We start from the raw sequence: 19,684 nt of genomic DNA on the forward strand, positions 1-19,684 counted from the left end.
GAGGTACCGTGTGATTCAGAAAAATGATCACTGGAGCGGTCGCTTTTAGCGACGGGAAAAGTGATCGCGATAGTGATCACTTTTCGTGACGAAAAAAATGATCGTGTTATTCAGGCTTAAATGAAGTTGCGGTCGCTAACTTTTATTCCCACAAAGAGTGCCACAGAGGATTATCCTCTCGACCACAATATGTGCACCGTTAATTGGGGCAAAGTAGACCAATCATATAGCTCCGTGCTTATCCTCTCCTTATACCTAGCGGATTACTGTGAAATTACTTCAAGATGTCTTTGAGCGGGTACAGGATTGTGGTGTGTTCACCATCAGGAGTGGTATCATGAACTGTGCTACGATAAAGTAAAGATTTATGTCTAAATGGAACACCGAATTTCACCTTATTGAATATTATGTAAAAAACTTAAGTTTATTTAAGTATCTGAGAGATTTCATCACCTGCCAATTGCATGAAACGAATTTGTATACTATTAAGGTTATTTTGACTCTCTGTTCAAGCTGTGTTAACTTCAGTTCCTTTTAAATTCACCTGAAAATAGAAATTTTCATTTTTGTGGGATAAAGTGGACCACCATGGTTCGTATACATTTAAAAAAGACCGGACCATCAATGTGTCACTGGTAGGCTGAGGAAGATTTAAAATGTGCATCGCAACATGTCAAAAGAGGGAGAACGTTCACTAGATGGTACAGAGATGTTTGGTGCTCGCCGTAGTGTTAAAAATTTAGAACCTCTGAAACATTGCAGACAAACCGACCTCTAGGAAAGAGAATAGAGGTGGTTGAGTGGTGATTTTAGTTTCAACCATTCTTCTCAACATACCTTCATATCAACTAAATGGCAAGAACCACTTTAATCATTTATTGCAACTAAGTTTCCCATTTACATTGACAGAGAAGCTATTTAGTGCATTTTAAAGCAAAATTACTGGACTGCCGCTATATACTTCAAAATTTCCCTATTATCTGCTATATGCTGTGAAATACATTATTATTTTTCTTTTATTTCAAAATTTTAACTTTTATTTTTACCATAACACTCTTATTGTGCATTAAAATTCAGAGCCTAAGTTCTACATTGCATTTTTTTGGGTATAGGTACATTATGTGAGGGATATACGTTTTTATCTAAAATCAGAGGGTGCATACGTTACAAAAAACGTAAATTATGTTGTGACGTCACCATTGACGATAGAGCCAGCACATTTTGAAGGTATCGTTTGAGGTTAAAACTGCTTGCTACGGGTGGAAATTGAGAGAGGGAAAATAGAGAGGTATTTCGAGAATGACAGCAGAGTGACAAATGGCTTTGGTAATGGCCCTTTTGGGCCTTGTCACATATAGCTGTCGGTTGAGCCGCTATGCATTTCCTTTTTATTCTGAGATCAAACTCCCCTGCCGATAAATTTCAGCGGATGAGTAAACATGGTGGAAAATTATCCCGCCCGTGCTGGAATGGATTTCTGTCACCCTTTAACGCACGTGTATGAATATCGCCACTCTCTTGTTTTTCAGTCTCGCCAATGATCTGGGTTCCTAACCAACTAGTTGGCGCTCCTGCCGGAACTGACGTCACGATCGAGTGTCACACGGAGGCATACCCGAGAGCCATCAGCTACTGGATCTACGACAGCGTGATGCTGCTCTCGAGCAAAAAGTACGCGACGGACACCACGGAAAATAGCTACAGGGCGCACATGAAGCTAACCATCCGGGCACTGAGGGACCGGGACTTCGGAAACTACAGATGCATCTCAAAAAATTCTCTGGGAGAAACAGAGGGCTCAATCAGGTTATACGGTAAGAAAAATCAAACAATTTTTCCACTTTTTCTGTAAATAATACTTTACTTTCTTCAAAAGCTTTTTATTAAATAAAGACGTTCGAAGGCATTCCTAAATTTATGGGGAGGATTGAAGTCACGGTCGATGTTTACGTGACTTTCCTCGGATTAATTTCCAATTCAGATGCAGTAGTGATAGCCTCTGAATGCTGTGATGCAGTTCTCCTTTCTCAATTTGTTAAAAGGCAACTACCAGCTCATATATTAGGCTTATCTCCCAGGCCCCACGATATTTTTAATGTTCGAATGAAGCTACAAACGTAGTGGTATAAAGAATGAAGTAATCTATCTCAGTTTGTGACATGTAGCACTATGGAACGTGAAAATACTCATTACATGGTTATAGCTTGAGGTTCACATCCTTTAATGAAATTTGGTCAAAATTAGTCTTCTTCATTGTAACCTTATCGTTGGTTTATCGAGTATGTTTTCCTTGAAAAAGTTACAGTTAAGGTTTCTATCTGATTGAGTTTTCTTTGATTTGTGAGCAACTTGCGTAAATTACTTGGAGCGTTCAATATCACCATTTAATCGAGTCACCTATAACACAAAGGATAATTTATTGTCTTACGGTAAATAGGAAAAGTCTACCTTATTTTAATCGAAAAGCACTCTCTGACCTTGGATCAATTTCTTTAAATTATTAGTGTGGATAAATATTCGAGTTTAAATAATTAAAAGCTACTCGGATATTACTTTCTTAAGTATTTAACATAAATGTAAGAATGATATTCATTGATATACTGTTTATCGAAAGTTTCCATTTGTGATTATCATGCTAGCTCATCGCTAAATTTTATGAAGGTGTAAGGCCCCCGGATGCTCTAAGGGGTATCGCCGATCAATTGGCAGGGATTTTTGAAAGGAAACTCATAGACTACGGAGAGATGATTTTATTATTGTCCTCAGTTACATACTCCGCCTCCACGCGTCCGACTACCGGCGAACGCCTCTCAACAGCCCGCCTTCGCTGACCTCCCCTCCTCCTCCTTCTCCCTCCTCAGCCATCGTGTTTCTTTCACCAAGCTCTGCAGTTTCCCACGGGAGGTTGGAGCAGCCACTGGATACACGGAGGTAAAGCGATCCGACCCTTCGCAAAGACAGAAACTTGGGAAGGAATATGAAAGAGAGTGTAGGTGATGGGTTGGGGCGTGAAAAGGTTGGGAACGGAAGTGACTCAGCTGTTTCTGTCCCTTACATCACTTTCCCCTCAAACTGCCTTTAATCTAATTGATTATAGGCCTCGTCTGCTTCATCCATTGAATCCTGTGAAAAAGCCGTACATGGAAATGGAGAACACAAAGAATAAAATACAAGGAGCCTTGGAATGGGTGGACTCGGTGATGACACAGAGGCTAAATACATTATATGTCCCCAAGGCACTAATTAGTCAAAACAAAATCCTCCAGCAAAACACTAAAATAGCAAATAAAAGAGAGAAAGAGAAATAAGGTTTTATACGTAAGATTGAAAAACACTGCATTGCAAATGCATCCATTTGTTAATGTTCATTCATTGAAATTCTACCCAAACATAATCAGAAGCAAGAAAATATCCTGATTGTCTCCCACTAATTAGAATTCATCTCATAACCAAAGATTTTCACTTTTAACATTGCACAGCTCCATAAAAATTACAACCAGTAGATTATACTGAAAACTCAAAATTCCGTAACATACTATATAAAAAAAACTGTTCGTTCCACGAAAAGACATAATTTACTCACAAATCTTAAATGACTTTCTCGGCCAGCTGTTCAAAAAGTACACAGCGGCCCCACTTAACAAGCACACGATAACAACACACGATATCAACAGACAGCTCTACTCTTTCTCTTCTCTCTACGCTCTAACGCGAACTCTACGCTTTCTCTTCTCTTACAATTCTCTCTGCCGAAGCACTAACACTTACGTCTTCCCTTCTGAGGACGGTCTGGTTTGCGACCTCAAAAGATAGGGTGAGCGGGCGGGATGGGTTGGAGAGATAAGGATGTTGTCATCTGCGTCGTTACTCCTGCTGTCTCCGCGGCCTTCCGCGGTATGTGCTGGCGTACGGGGTGTGGAAATGGGAGAAGCAAGGGCACTGGCGTCTTCTTCACGGCCTTCACTGGAATGTGCGTACTCTCTTAGAGTACTGCTCTCGCTGGGTAGGCAGCTCGCTGGGGTTCTACGGGGAGTGCCCTCTCGTACACCCAACGGCTCTGGAGGCATAGGGGTAGGTCGGGGCCTCAGGAGATAAGGGCTCCTTTGCCGGGCAGCTGCTTGAGACTCGGTCGTCGACGGGTATCTCTGCTCCTCCGTGCTCTCCGGCGTGGAGGATTCTTCTGCTCGTTCTCTCTCGGCTATTGGCGATCCAGACTCTTGGGTCGCCGCTTCCTGTCTCTCTCCGCCCTCCGATGACGATGTCGACACCTGACTCATTTCCTCCCACCGTTCTTCGTTCTCCGACTCGGCCAATATATGGGATCGGGGAGACATGACACCAGGGCGAGGGGGAATATGGGAAAAGGGAGTGTCTCCTATTGGGCTTGCTGGGCCACGCACAATTTCCGATGATTTGGTGGGGGGGTGTTTCCGTGGTCTTCCTCGACGACGTTCTCCACACGGGGGAAAACCTAGAGTTGGCAAATTACCTAAATGCAACTTTAAGCGATTTTTGTGCACCAAAAGAGATCTGTAGGGGAGTTGAATTCGCACGTTGCACGGGGGAATCACTTCCGTCACTAGGTAGGGCCCCTTCCACGGGTAATGGAATTTTTTCGCTCCACCTGTCTTCGTGCACGGGTCACTCAGGTAGACGTATTGACCACACTCATATGCCACGTCCTTCGTCCCCCTGTTAAAAACCGCCGCCCTCTCCCGGCGAGCGCGCGCGTCATTGATCTCACATCTACTCCGTAATGTCTCCAATTTCTCTTTCAATCCCTGAAGATACTTATTGTCAAACCGACCCAATGTCGGTTCAAAGTACTCGAAGGGAGATCGCATGACGTGCCCGAAAACGATTTCATGAGGCGAGAAGCCTGTACTGCGATGAATTTTTGTATTAAAGCAGAGGACAGCGTACGGGACCCAGGTATCCCAGTCCGAGTTTTTGTCGTTAACGTAGTGGCTAAGTATACCAGCAATTGTTCTATGTACCCTCTCCACTTTCCCGTTCGATTCTGGATGGTAAGGAGAAGAGCGAAGTCTGGAAATTTTCATTAGTTCGCACACCTTTTTAAAGAAATCGGACATATAGTTTGCACCCTGATCCGTGAGAACCTTGACCGGTACCCCAAACCTTAGAATCCACCTTCTCACGAATGCCGAGGCGATCGTCTCCGCCTTCTGGTCCGGTAAAGGAATCATTTCTAGGTAACGGGAAAAATTATCAATAATAGATAGAATGTATTTGTTACCATTCTCACTACATGGAAGGGGCCCGACGGTGTCCAAAGAAACGAAATCGAATGGTCTATCGGAAGAGGGTAATTCCTGAATGGGTGCCCTTGTTCTCCCGTAAGGGCTTCGACGGTGGCATGCGACGCAGTCTCTAAGAGCTTCTTTAATGTCCTTCGCTAAATTTCGCCACCAATATGATGCCCGCACTCTCTCGAGTGTAGGCCGGACCCCTAGATGCCCCGACAATGGATGATCATGGAAGTTTTTAATTATATCTTTCCTCAATTTCTCGGGGGCCACTATTTTCTCACCATCTTTGGTTTTCTTATAGAGAACGCCCCCTTTCACAAAGAATCCTATCTGCGTTCGCAACCGTTTGCATTCGGCGTCGTCGTTCTGATAGTCAATTATTTCGTCGCATAGCCCTCGTTCAACCGTTCGTACCTTCCGACTGAGTGCGTCGGCGTTTGAATGAAGCTTCCCTGGTTTGTGTATAATTTCATAGTCGAACTCGCTCAATTTCAACGTCCACCTTACCAAGCGGCTGTTAGGATCCTTAAGACTCAATAGCCATTTTAGGGCCGCGTGGTCTGTAATGATTTTAAATTTTCGACCAAATAAATAACATCTGAAATGTCCCGTAGCCCATACGGCCCCAAGGAGTTCCTTCTCCGTGGCTGAGTAATTTGTTTCGGCGCTGTTCAATTGTCTAGAGGCATAAGCGACGGGATGCTCTTCTCCGTTTATCTCCTGCGATAGAACCGCGCCTAAGGCATAATTTGAGGCATCCGTAGAAAGGATGAAAGTTTTTCTGAAATCTGGGTACACTAGAATAGGGCTTTTAGTAAGCGCTGACTTAAGCTCCCTCATCGCCACTTCGCAATCGTCTGACCAGCTAAAAGTTGCCCCCTTTTTCAGCAGTCTCGTCAGGGGCTTTGCTATACTGGCATAGTCCTTCACGAACCTCCGGTAGTAATTGGCTAAACCTAGGAAGGACTGTAGTTCCTTCGTGCAACTGGGCGTGGGATATTCATTTACTGCCGAAAGCTTCGATGGATCGGGAAAAACTCCGTCCTTCGTTATCACATGACCCAAGTAATTCACCTTGTCGTGGGCAAAGTGGCATTTATCAAATTTCAGAGTCAAACCTGCGATTCTCAGTCTCTCCAAAACGCCCCTCAGTCGTTCGGCATGTTCTTCAATTGTGGAGCTAAACACTACCACGTCATCTAAATAGACGAGACAATGCGCCGGTTTCAGCCCGCGCAGAACGCTGTCCATAAGCCGCTGGAAACTGGCGGGGGCATTGCGTAGCCCAAACGGCATTCGCGTATATTCCCAATGCCCGCTCTCCGTATTAAATGCCGTTTTTGGTTGTGACTCTCTGTCCATTGGAATTTGATGGTAACCGCTTGTTAAGTCCATCGTAGTAAAGTATCGGCAATTCCCTAAATAGTCCAAGGTCTCGACTATATTCGGCAGGGGATAAACATCAGGAGTCGTAATGGCGTTTAATGCCCTGTAATATACGCAAAACCTATACGAATCTTTCCCATCAGTCGATTTCTTAGGGACAACAACAATTGGGGCGGCCCATGGGCTGGTACTAGGCACTATGACACCCGCCTCTAACTGCTCCCTCACTAGCCTATCGACTATTTCCTTCTGGTGGAATGGCGTGCGGTATGCCTTCCTATAGATTGGCCTTTCGCTAGACGTTGGAATATGATGTGTCACCAATTTTGTCGGCGGTGGAAGACCCTTACCGGCAAACAGATCCTTATATTCCTCAAGAATTGGCAATAGAACGTCACGTTCTCCGCAGTTTAAATGCACAAGTTTATCCGCAAAACAGACTTCGCCCTCGCAACGCCGCACCGCATGCACTCGCGGACCCCAATCAGCTTCCTCTTCCGCCCCTCTATCTTCCCATTGTATAGCGGAAGCTAAAATCGTTCCCTTCCTTAGCGTTACCTCTCCTTCGTTGAAGTTAGCTACTTGAACAATTACTTCACGGTTTTCATTCACTCTTGACATGCTTCTAGCCACTACACAGCCCTCCAGATCCTCAAAGTTTGGTTCGATAAGGATATCAGCGCCGATAGGGATTTGTAGGTCAGGTACATTGACACTAATTAGTTTTTCACATCTACCCGGCAATGTTTCTGTCTCTATTGACCGGATTAAAAACCCCGTGTCACTCCGCTTTCGGATTTCTTTCATTATTCCTACATTCGCTTGTTCCCCGTGGTTGCCCCTCAAACCCCAGGTCTCATTCCCTACGGAGAGTGTTCCCTGTTTAATGTTTATACAGCAGCCTAACTTTTCTAGGAAATCTAAACCTAATATCCCCTCGTAATCCCCTAGTTCACTCACAACTTGCATGCAACACTTATATTGAACACCGTTTACAAAAAATTCAATTACCTTTTCCCCATAACTTTTCACCACATCACCAGTAATGCCCTTCACGCGATAAGGGGACCGTTTAATACCCTCATCCCCACACACATCACTGCACACGAGGGATACCTGAGCGCCGGTGTCACACAGGAACCTGGCCCTTCTTCCCCCGATGCTCACCACCGCCACCAAATCCATAGGTCCGCCTCTTTTCTCCACCCTCGGAAGGAAGACATCTAGTAGGGGCCGGAATTGGCGGCGTTGCCGGCCCCGCCGTCGTTTAACTCCGTAGTCTGCTGCCTCCGTCTGCATTCCCGGGCGATGTGGCCCTCACCTCCGCAGTTGAAGCAGCGCCTCCGATTTCGGCACTCCCTCGCCATGTGCCCCATCTCGCCACAGTTAAAGCATTTACCTTCCCTTGGAGCCCGGAAGACATGGCGGCTCGCAGGCTCCTCTCTCAAGGGGCGCCTCTCCACCTCCTCGATCCTAATGGCGGCCTCGACCGCCTCGTCAAAATTTTGAGGCGACGTCAGCCGGCACTGTCTGCCCACTTCCCCTGAGAGACCATTAAGGAAGGCGTCAAGGGCGCGCTGATCTGCCTCATAGCGCGTCGCGGCGGCATGCTCCGCGGGCCCGGCCACGTCATACGTCTGGCTGTTGATTTTTCGCACCCTGTCTGCGAAGGCTTCCACGTCTTCTCTAATGCCCCTTCTTATGTTGGTTAACAGCTCCCGAAAAAAACGGGTACTCCGTTTCGTTCGGTACCGCTGCAAGAGCTGCGCTTTTAGTTCCTCGAACGTCGCGGCCCCTCGGCACTCTTCCTTGCTATGATAAAATTCGGCCGCTTCCCCGTTCAACTTCAGGATCGTTGCATTCAGTTTGTCGGCGTCAGAGAGGCCCCCCATATCGGCTGCGCGTTCCACTTTGTCTAGAAAGGCCGTTACGGACTCTTCCGGTCTTCCCGAGAACGCTTCAGTCGCCGAAAGCAAGCCGAAGTTTTTCCGCCCGCCTTCCTCCCCAGCAGCTGTCCCCGTCCGCCGAAGTCTCTCGTTATCCGCTTCGAGCTCGCGTAATTTCTTGCTCATCTCTGTAATGGCCTGCTGCAAATCCATCTCCTGGCCTCCCAGGCTCACTCTCGCCGCCATCGTAATCAATGAGTCCTTCCAAAAATATGCCAATTGTCGCACTTCTTGACACCAGTGTAAGGCCCCCGGATGCTCTAAGGGGTATCGCCGATCAATTGGCAGGGATTTTTGAAAGGAAACTCATAGACTACGGAGAGATGATTTTATTATTGTCCTCAGTTACATACTCCGCCTCCACTCGTCCGACTACCGACGAACGCCTCTCAACAGCCCGCCTTCGCTGACCTCCCCTCCTCCTCCTTCTCCCTCCTCAGCCATCGTGTTTCTTTCACCAAGCTCTGCAGTTTCCCACGGGAGGTTGGAGCAGCCACTGGATACACGGAGGTAAAGCGATCCGACCCTTCGCAAAGACAGAAACTTGGGAAGGAATATGAAAGAGAGTGTAGGTGATGGGTTGGGGCGTGAAAAGGTTGGGAACGGAAGTGACTCAGCTGTTTCTGTCCCTTACAAAGGTTTGATATTTTTCGCGATACCGAGGTGAATTTATACTAAGTATTTGATTTTTACTTTCATCGTTAAGTTTTACCACCATTCGAGTTTAAATTATGCTAGTTTAAATATACCTTCAGCTAATATCGCTGGCCAATTTTTTTCAAAGCGTTTTTCATTAGGTTTTTATGCTGTCTTATGCTAATTCTGGTCCTGTTTTCCAGTTAAATATTTATTATAGATGAAAAAATAGATAACCCACCAACACCTGATGACGGATTTATACTATATTGTTCTTAATGTATAGATGGTCTTACGCTTTCATGCATTCCATGTTTTAGTTTTTATGATTATTTGAAAATTTTATATTGTCCGACCGGCTTTCCTTCCGCAACAACATTATCTTTAAAATGTATTTTTCTCTCATATCACAGATGTTTCTTATGGGAATTATGCATTTACAAATTTATTTTCAATAAAATAAATTACTTACGAACTTATGTGTCCTCATTCCCTTTTCGGGTATTACACTGGCAAACCAAAAAAACGAAGCCGCCAGGAATATTAAGCACTTTGGATATATCCGAAATTTTGGTTTTTGGTATCTACCAGATTGGTAGATACCAAATCTAGAAATGTTTCCCCATGTGACAAGCAGGAAGCTAAAAATATTTTGAATGCGATTCTCGCAACCTTGTTGATAATTTGTTGAAATCGGTGGAAAGGTGGATAAGAGTGCAATATAAATGCGAGCCAACTATTTTTCCTCGTTGAGTATAATAGTTCAAAGGTCCAGGCTGCAGCGAACGCTAGTCATGACTACCGGGATGAAACACACCTGGTGGTCGAGTATGTGTTAAAGAGGTGTAATTTAGCGAATAATTTTACCGTGTATACAGAAATCCAGGGCACAAATTCGGCAGGTGAGGACATTTTGGTATTATCCCTGCTGCATTGGACTGTAAACGTTAGGTCCATGGTCTGTGTTGGTCTTCGTACATTTTTTCATTTTCTTATGTTGTAGGCTGACTGCGGAGAATTTAATTCTATTCTAATGCGTTGAACACTCTTGTCCATATATTATTTCCTGACCGTCTGCTATCATCAGCCCCTAAAGCATGCCCTAATGCTTGCGTAATCCTTGCTTCTTCAAAACGTATTTTATCTTTATATTCATGGCTATTAAATTCGCCCCCCTTTAGATAATATATGAAAAGGAGTACCCAGAATTACGCATAAGGGTTAAATCAGTGATCCGTCGTCCATTGTAATCGACTGAGTTACTAGTATCCCTCCAAAATTGTGCTTAGTAGAAGGAGACCTGCAATAACACTAACTGATCATCCCGGCTGCTTCACGAGGGTGACGAGCAAATGAAAGAAAGAGAATACTTGACCTATGGAAGTGAAAACTAGATAAGGTGACTAAATACATGTACAATAATATCAGAAACTTGTATCAAAATCACAGTAACGCTCCTTTAATCAAGATATTTAATTTATTCTTCGGATCAAATATTTTCACCCCAGTTCTCAATTTCCTGCTTGATCGGCAAAATGTACGTCTCCTTTTTCGCCTTCAATCGAGAAATACATAGTGCAATTTTTTCTTTAGGCCAAGAATTGCAAATATTTATTGTCCGTTTTCTGCATGACACGACTCAACCAACTGTCCTTACCCCATATTTTAGTGACGCGCGTGGATTAAAAATAAATTGCGTTAACTTGTTTGATTAATTCAAGCTGGATTCTGTGCACTTTATTTACTCTAGACAGTTATATGAAAGTGTTAAAATTAATCGAGTTGAACCGAATAAAGTGATTGAAATAGATAAAGTTATTCACTTATTTAAATAACAATGGGAAAATTCCAAAAATTACAAATACAATATGATATAAGGTCAACTTGTTCATACAGCTTCAGGTTATAATAAGGGCTAAGCAAGTTCGATGGTTACAGCATATAGTAACGAGTTATGTTGAATAGTCGTGCGTTCCGTAACCACAACCCACGAAAATTTTCTCCCAATTTTAATACTGACTATAAAGGCCGCTTTACACGGGGCACGGAATTGCACAGGTTAGAGCTGCATTAATTTCTAAAATGGCGTGGAATTGCGCGAATGCATGAACGAAATTAGAACGGGCTATTTTGCCGTCTCGTATCCCCGCATTCTCCCATGTGTTCTAGCAATTCACGGTTTTACACGACGCAATTCTGATTGCGCCTTCGCACGTACGTCAGATTGCGCAATTCTGTGCACCGTATAAAACGGCCTTAACGTATTTAAACTTTTTTCGGGTTTTCGCGCATGTAAGATATTCGAAGAGCGCGAGACGTTTCGGGTGGTCAGGAGAATAGGCCACTAGTCGTAACCATAAACCGTTCTTCGAATATCTTACCCGCTCGGAAACCCGAGAAAAGTTTAAACATTCTGTTGGACGGGAAAGTTTAAAATCATACTGATTATAGCGTAACCAAATACCTTTGATGGTGCAGTTGACCTTCGCTGCTGAAGTTTTCTCGAACAGAAACCAATCAGCTGCAGGTTTGAGTTTCAAAGCAAGAAGTGAAGGAAATGCAGAAATGAAAATCAAAACAGTGTGTGCTGAAGCCTCGACTTTCATCCTTGGTAGCGAACTGACAGCTCCTTTACCCCTTACCTCTCCTCCGCCGTGCTCAAAACTTCGCACTTCAAACTTTAATATTCGGCCAAACACGTGGCCCGAGGATTTTTTCGGAGGACGAAATGAAACTGTCCGTACCCTTCTCTCTGTACTCGCATGTGGATTTTGGGAGGTGAAGGGAAGGACTGCGAAGCTCACCCACAGAAAGCACTGGAAATGGCTACTGAAGCTTGGACCACTTCTCAGGATGCATCCAAAAACACTTTTTGTCTCCTTCAAGTATTTTTTTACGTTTCAATTTTGGCCATCTTTCCTTTTTTTCTTCATACTTATTCCTCGTTCATATTGCTGCTCATATTGCTCAATTGGTTATTAATATATGCTTCCTAAAATGGGAAAAGTAAGGCGTTATTTTTATATTTCTCTCATATTTAGCTAGTGTTCAATTGATTTCTATATCAATAAATAGTAAGTTGGAGAAAAAAAGAGTAAATTTGCAACACTGGAGATCAAGTGGAATTTTTTTCACTGAAGCCTTGCCGCTTTTAGGTACACCCAGGTTCGAGTGCCTCATCGCTATTTTGGTGCGAAAAAAGTCGTATTTATAGTTTAAAATGGCTATAAGTTGAAAAATTTGCGATTTGTAGCACACTAGATGACATTAATTTTTTGTCAATCAAACAGTGTGTTCCGATCACACAAACTGTTTGATAATTAAAAAATTCCAATTTCTTCATCTTCTTCTCCATCCAATGACATAGTTTCTCGATGTGTTCTCTTGCATTCGGTCAATTACAATTTTTTTTGCTCACTCTCAAGATAAATTTAGGTAAACTAAGTAGAGAGTATTTTTGATTTATTAGGTATATTTATAAATACATTTTGCTATTTTAATCTACGGTAAGCTAAGCTATGAAAACAAAGGAGAAATAAATAGCTAACGATACTATATCAAATCTTCAGATTTTGAAAGTCCCACCTACTCAGTAGACCTTGAACCTTTATGGCAAAATATTTTTTTATGATAACAATAGCAATGCGTAAAGAAAAATTATTATTATTTCATCGAAAAATGGCAAAAAACGGAAAAATTTGATGTTGTTTTTGTGCTCAGTTCGAATTTTCAACTAACAGCAAAAATATTAATACTTCCATTGCCTCTATGAAGAATAAATTATGCCTTATTTGCATTTTTTGGAAATATTTATAGCAGTTGAGCGAGTTTGATGATACCTAAAACCTTTGACATACCCCGTAGTAACGACAGCGGTGATATATTCGTTGAGGTAAATAACTCTGTGTCAGTTGGTGCTACAAAAGGATAGGCATCGATATTCATTAACTTTACGGATCTTCGTGAAAAAACGTGACTTGAATTGGAATCACTGTGATTCCGGTTTGCCCTATATTTGGATAAAATATATCAATCAGCAGAAGTATCTAAAAAGCATTAAACAACATTTTTTCGCTTAAATTTATCATCCCAAATGCTTTAAATTATGCCGTCAGATATTTCTCCGGCGTGCTTACAAAAAATTGAATTCAGATGTGACCTTTTTGACGAGTATAACCATTCGCGTAGCCCGGACTTTAAATTAAAACTGTAAATTAACTATGACATGCACGTGTAGGTCTTTCTCATGTAAGTTTTTGGTTGAAACGTTTAAAAACCAAATATAACTACGCAATGGGATGATATGTGCAAAATGTGCTCGTAAATAATGGAATCATTTTTCCTTGACCCTTGTATATTTCGTCTTGCAGTTTTGCTGTGTGGGAATATTATCTTAAAAAAGCAAATAGGAGCCGAACAATGCATTTACATGCTGCAATTTTTAATGAATTATTTTACTGTTGCGCATATTCTCATCCATATGAGCTTATCTATTCTTCATCCATGAGTTTTTACTAAAGTATGAAGACAAATGTAGGCAAGGCATTGTCAGCGGTGGGCTAGTCTTTATTCACTAATATTCCATGAAATTAAGTGCTAGGGGAAAAACCTAAATGATTTCAGTGATTAGTTGCGGAACCTGCTCGTATAAATAGCTATCGACAGAGGTTATGCGCACATAATAATAAATATGCACGAAGAATTTAGAAATTGAATAGTTACAAGAAATAATCCCAATATTGCAATAGAATTTTCAAATTCAAAAAAATTCATGTATTCTATTGAATCTGCGTTTTTATTCAGCATGATATTTATCATGAGTAATGCTAGAATGTTTTCTGGTGCACACTGCCCTTGCCCCATAAGCCTGCGACCCTGTATCAATCAGGCTTACAATTAGTACCTACCCAGTGTTGGCAATGCGTAGACATACAATGCGTAAGTCAGCAGATTTTCTAAACTAAAATCCTATGCGAAATCGTTGATCCTCGTTATTTGAGGAGGCATTTATATTTCTTTTCATTTCAAATATTTTTTCTTTAGTGTGCCATAGCATGCAGTAATCTTTAGCCTTCATTGAAGAATTTTGGTTTTATTCCCTTTATCACCAAATTTCATCATAATTCATTCCCACTATTACATTACGCGGTGCTGGGAAAGACCTATTTCCCTCACTTGTTCACGTCCTTTTTTATGTGATACCAACCCGCGCGATGCTCCTACGCCATACCCATAGAATGGGCGAACGGTTTATTAGTTCTTTTCCCACAGCGCTATCACCGTCTGACCACTTTTATTAATTTTTCTCCCTCATATTTATTTTTTCTACCCGTCCTCGCTCCTGAAACTGCAGCAGTTATATGCAAGGGTGGTCATGACGGCGGTCGAGACGGATCCCTTTTGCGAACATTATCGAGCAGTCGCGTTTATTTTCTCCTGTTCAATAGCCTTGTGGCTTTTGATACCAGACCTCCACCGCCCCTGACCCTTTCTGTATGCCCTTGCCTCACGCCATTACCAAAGAACCATTGCACCCGCATTTCTGGTCCTAAGTGTTATTCCCTTGACATTCTGTCTACGTTGAGAGGTTTAGCATACGAAGAATACAAGATTCTGCCAGTTATCTGTCTATATTTTTACTTAGTCTGGCCTTCATATGTGAGGGCAGATGTAGCCATTATAAAGTTTTAATAACTGGTTTTATGAAAGCTGATATTGGCAATTCATAGCTAAATAATAATTTTTGAGCTCATGGGTCAAGTAATATAAATTTTGGCTTCTATTTTATAAATGAATAAAGAATTCATGTCCTCTCTTTCTGGCTAATGTTGTACTTTCAAGTCAAAGTCCAAAATACATGCTGAATGAAATTGATACTCTAAAAGAATCAACTTTGCTATATTCCATTCGTCTAAGAATTATGTGATAGCAATTGATGGTCCGTATTCAACAACTTCACTAATGTTTGGCTGAACTTAGACAAATTTTAACCTTAGGTTTATATCATGGACAGGACTCCCAAATACTTACGATTTTAGAAGTTAACAATTAACTAGGAAACTATCCCACATGCTAAATCACTGAGTAAGCCATCTTTAGATATTATTTTCGATACAGCCCTATATCTTAGTTCCTAACCAGGGATCATACCGCTCAGAAAAGAAAGGGAAATTAAACTCGGGACTATTAGTCATAGAAATTTCATGAAAGTTAGATTTAAGTCAGGGAAAACTCCTGAGGCACAGCATAAAATGGAATTCTTGGTTGAATGTACGTGGCGCTCCAGCGACGGTTTGGGCGCGTTATTGACTTCCTGGTAGGCCGCATGGGTTAGGGCCAATAATGACTTTATTGCACCACCTTTTCCTTGTAAATAAATTTCGTAAATGATAAAAAGACACTTGGTCTGTAGTGTATGCTACCATGAATCACGGTTCTGTTAAATTTTTATCCACATTTGGTGAACTATCCCCATTTTATTTTTATCAAAATCCATTCTGCTCTATATGAACTCAATTTATTGCCTCATGTATGATTATATAATGGGTGAAAGTTGTTATAGCAATATTTAAGATACTGTGTATTTTTTGTTTAAGTGAATGTGTCTATTGAACTTCTTCGGAATGTATCATAAATTCTCATGGTTTTCTAACTGCTCAACCTAGTTTAATACTTTACTTCCGTAATACCTTTAGGACTGTAAAGATCCGCAGCAAATAAACTTTTATTTTTATTATAATTTTTTTTCTGCTATTGTACACTTTATTTTACAATCCACCCAGATGTTTTTTTCTAAAATATCCTTATATACCACTGCTTTGCCTTTGGTATAAGGTAGGAAATTGGAAACTTTGGTATGAATACTGCTATCTTATATCTACTTATCTCCTTTAAAAGCACTCGCTCAATGCTTCCGTGAACGCAAACTCCCTGAATTCCTCTCGTTTGTCACATTTTCTCTCTCATCTATCTCAATTTTCTGAAAGAATTCTAATCCTCAATTCTCGTTTTTTCTTTCACCTTTCCAGAGATTCCGATGCCATCACTTCCCCCTAAAGCCACTGAGGTGCGCAGTGGAGCCAGCAAAGAAGGTGAGTCCACTGTTGATGTATTTCCCTAGATAACTCAAACAAAATCACTAGGTACAGTGGCATTCGGACAACAATGGGAAACCATTACTCTGCTACATGTGAAATAAAAATATTTCTTAAATTTTTTTCCTCCAACGAAGACCTAGGAGTTGGAAAATTGGATTGATACTTAAATAGCGCTGACTCAATCGTCACCAGGACTAGTGTTTTAAATCATTCATTTTTATGAACAGTTCATGACATACTTAGTGGTACCATTGCAATATGGGAAATAAAATAATATTATACTTTTCATTTTTTTACATGCTAAATGGACGCAAGTCAGGTTTTCTAACATAGGTATATCTTCAAGTGACTGATCACTGATTTTATAAATTTTCCATTGCGTTACCCGAAATATGGTACAGCAGATCAGATAAGTTAAAATATTTAAGCTTCATAATGAAGTCTTTCAATTATCATGTAACGCTTATTTTGGTGGTGGCATTAAATTGAAGAATTCATTAAACTGCGATATCAGGTTCAGACAAATTTTAACTTTACATAATATAACCCAAGTGTAATATTTTACATGTTCGTAAGTGCAATATTTTACTGTACTTTATTTGATGTTCCAGCATGAGTTTTAATGTCGTATTAATTTCAAATATCAATTTACGCACGATATATATCCTGCATTTTCTTATCTACGGGGAATGTCCATGGTGGTGCAAGAGAATTTTCGAAAATGTAATAATTCCCTTATCTAATGCGCTCAACAGAAGAAGTATTGATTGCGCATTGATGCGCTACAAAAACTCCGATCGGAATCCTAAATGCGACCCTGATTTAATAATAATTTTAGGATCACTTTTATTGTTTCGTTCATTAACCATTGCCGCATAGATTTAATTTTAGTTTTCCCTATAATTGAAAAAATACTCATTGGATATTCATTTTCTTACCAATCGATCGATAAGCAGAGCTGCGAGCATTAACATTATCTTTAACGATTGATTTTTAACTAAATGCTTACAGATGCTAGTAATGCGTGTACGTACAACTATGACGTTGGTTTATTTTGCCTTTAACCCGGGTTAAATCTTATTGAAATAAAAACCATAGCTCAATCATGAGATATATTTTATTCTTTCTTCAGGAAAAATGTGCGGCATCTAGTTTATATTACAGTAGATTCCGGTTAATTGGGACGCATCGGGACTTGTGCACTTTGCCCCAATTAAGCGGCTGCCCCAATTAGGCGAACTCTCTTGTATATGGACATAAAAAACTTTGAAATGGTAGAAAGAAGACTAAAGAATGTTTATATTGCAACATAAGTTTATTAAATTATTAGTTTGATTAATGAATGAGCGAGTTTAGTTAATTTATTATCATTTTTAAGAATTATAACAATTTAGCTGAAAATATTTTTAACAGCCTCGGGCGATGCTGAATGAATGTCTTTTACTAAGTCCTATTAAAGAAAAGTCCTATCCCCTTACGGATAGTTTATCAACAAGAGATTTCAAAATAGGGCTAGAATAGCAACACTTGTGAAAAATAAGAGTAGATCAAAGGAGGAAAATATAAAAAATAGTATTCTGAAACCAACAATTTTAATTTAGTCGCGAGTGTAGAGTCTATGTCGCCGACTCATGGCCAAATAAAGCGGCATGCTGTCCCAATAAAGCGGCATACTATCCCTATTAAGCGGAGAATACTCTGGAATATTCCTCTATTGGGTTCTGTTCTTCAAGATCTGCCCCAATTAAGCGGCTGCCCCAAGTAATCGGTGGACCCATTAAACGGAATCTACTGTATTTGCAGTTTTTTAAGCAAAGCACATTTTAACCATTGCAAGTACAATATGAATTTTATCATATTTTTCTTCTAGTAATGAAATTGAAGAAGATCTGTCGGAAAGCCTACCATTCTATTTCACGGTATTTATGTCCAGCACAGTTATTGCATTGTTCTTAGGTAATATAAATTCGAAATTTTATGTCTTTCTATAATTTTTACCAGGCTTTAAAGGGAGATATTTTTGTCGCTATAATTTTACTTTCTATCCAAAATTAAATGTTTTATTCATTGCATTTTTGAATACGATAGTTTTCGATATCTTTAAATTCCTTCTGGAATGTACGGTTGATAATTTCTATCCCGTTTATTATTTCATTTCAAATGGGTAGTAATTTTTTGAAACCGAGCACATTTGTGAATGGTCTCTTATCAATTGTTTTCTTAGCTTAGGTACTTCACGGGTAGCATGAATGCTTTACCGTGGCTGTAGGATGTTTCAAGGTAAAACCACGCATCTTCTGATTCGCTCATGCGCCCGACAAAAAAGTGAGCACAAAGAAAAGAAGAAAGCCCATTCAATTGGATACTTGCACGGAAATAAGCGTCTGGGGAACTTCTTCAACTTACTCTGCCACAAGCGAGCGAGACTTGATGATGGGTAAATGGTTTTATGAGAATAAAGTGGTGGGAAGTAATTAGTGACCATGGATGGGACGGAAAAAGGAAGATGATGACACGGAGTGGTGGAGTGAAGGGGGTCTAATCGATGGGGGTTGAATTAGAGATTTGCGGTAGAAGTTACATTCTTATGCATCATTTATAATTTCGAGAGGCTGCTGTTGGGGGAGATAATATAGGCTGTATTTCACTCACAAAATGACGGTGCATAGAAGGGCTCAATGCAATTAATTCAAACGAAGATATTTGTGTTCATAGGCTTACAACGGCAACTTATCATATTTCCAATGCATTCCATTCGAGTAATCCTACGTATTTCCTTTATCCATATTTTACTTTGGATGTTAAATGAGAAAAACATAAAGTAGAAGAGCAGGAGAGAAGAGAAGCCTCATGAAAACCTTGACAAGAAGACGGAACAACCTCTTAGGCCACATCTTGAGACATGATGGCCTGATGAAGACAATCGTTGAGGGACAATTGGAAGGCAAGAACGGAAAAGGAAGACCTCGAACAAAATATATGGAACTAGTAAAAAAGGATGTGAAAGAGAAGAAATACGTTGGAGTGAATAGATTAGCTGATAGGAGAACTGAGTGGAGAGCTGCGTCAAACCAATCCTAGAATTATTGACCAGTGATGATGAAATTAAGAAACCGAAATGTAGAGTAACCATCTACCTATACGAATTTAGTGTTGATAACTGTTGGTGATCACTGTCGTGGACGAAGAGTTATGTGTTTACGTGCAGGATTTCAGAAATCAAAATCTATGGAATGCTTCATTAATGGTTCAAATGAACTGGGACCTGATTGAAATATTGTGAACAAAAGCATCATTATTCTCGATACTTACCTTTATTAGTGTGTAACTTCTGATGAAAATGTGTCTC

General features: G+C 40.8%; 1 protein-coding gene across 2 annotated transcripts in view; it reads left to right on the top strand.

The window, feature by feature from the left end:
- LOC124165658 (lachesin-like) overlaps nt 1-19,684 on the top strand; it is a 411,583-nt gene that overhangs the window by 356,767 nt on the left and 35,132 nt on the right. For both annotated transcript variants that reach the window (XM_046543134.1, XM_046543135.1), the window contains exons 6-7: nt 1,530-1,814; nt 16,267-16,329. In XM_046543134.1, coding sequence (XP_046399090.1) covers nt 1,530-1,814; nt 16,267-16,329 — 348 coding nt within the window. The remainder of the gene's footprint in view (nt 1-1,529; nt 1,815-16,266; nt 16,330-19,684) is intronic.

The sequence above is a fragment of the Ischnura elegans genome, chromosome 9 (assembly GCF_921293095.1).
Source record: "Ischnura elegans chromosome 9, ioIscEleg1.1, whole genome shotgun sequence".
NCBI classification, from domain to species: domain Eukaryota; kingdom Metazoa; phylum Arthropoda; class Insecta; order Odonata; family Coenagrionidae; genus Ischnura; species Ischnura elegans.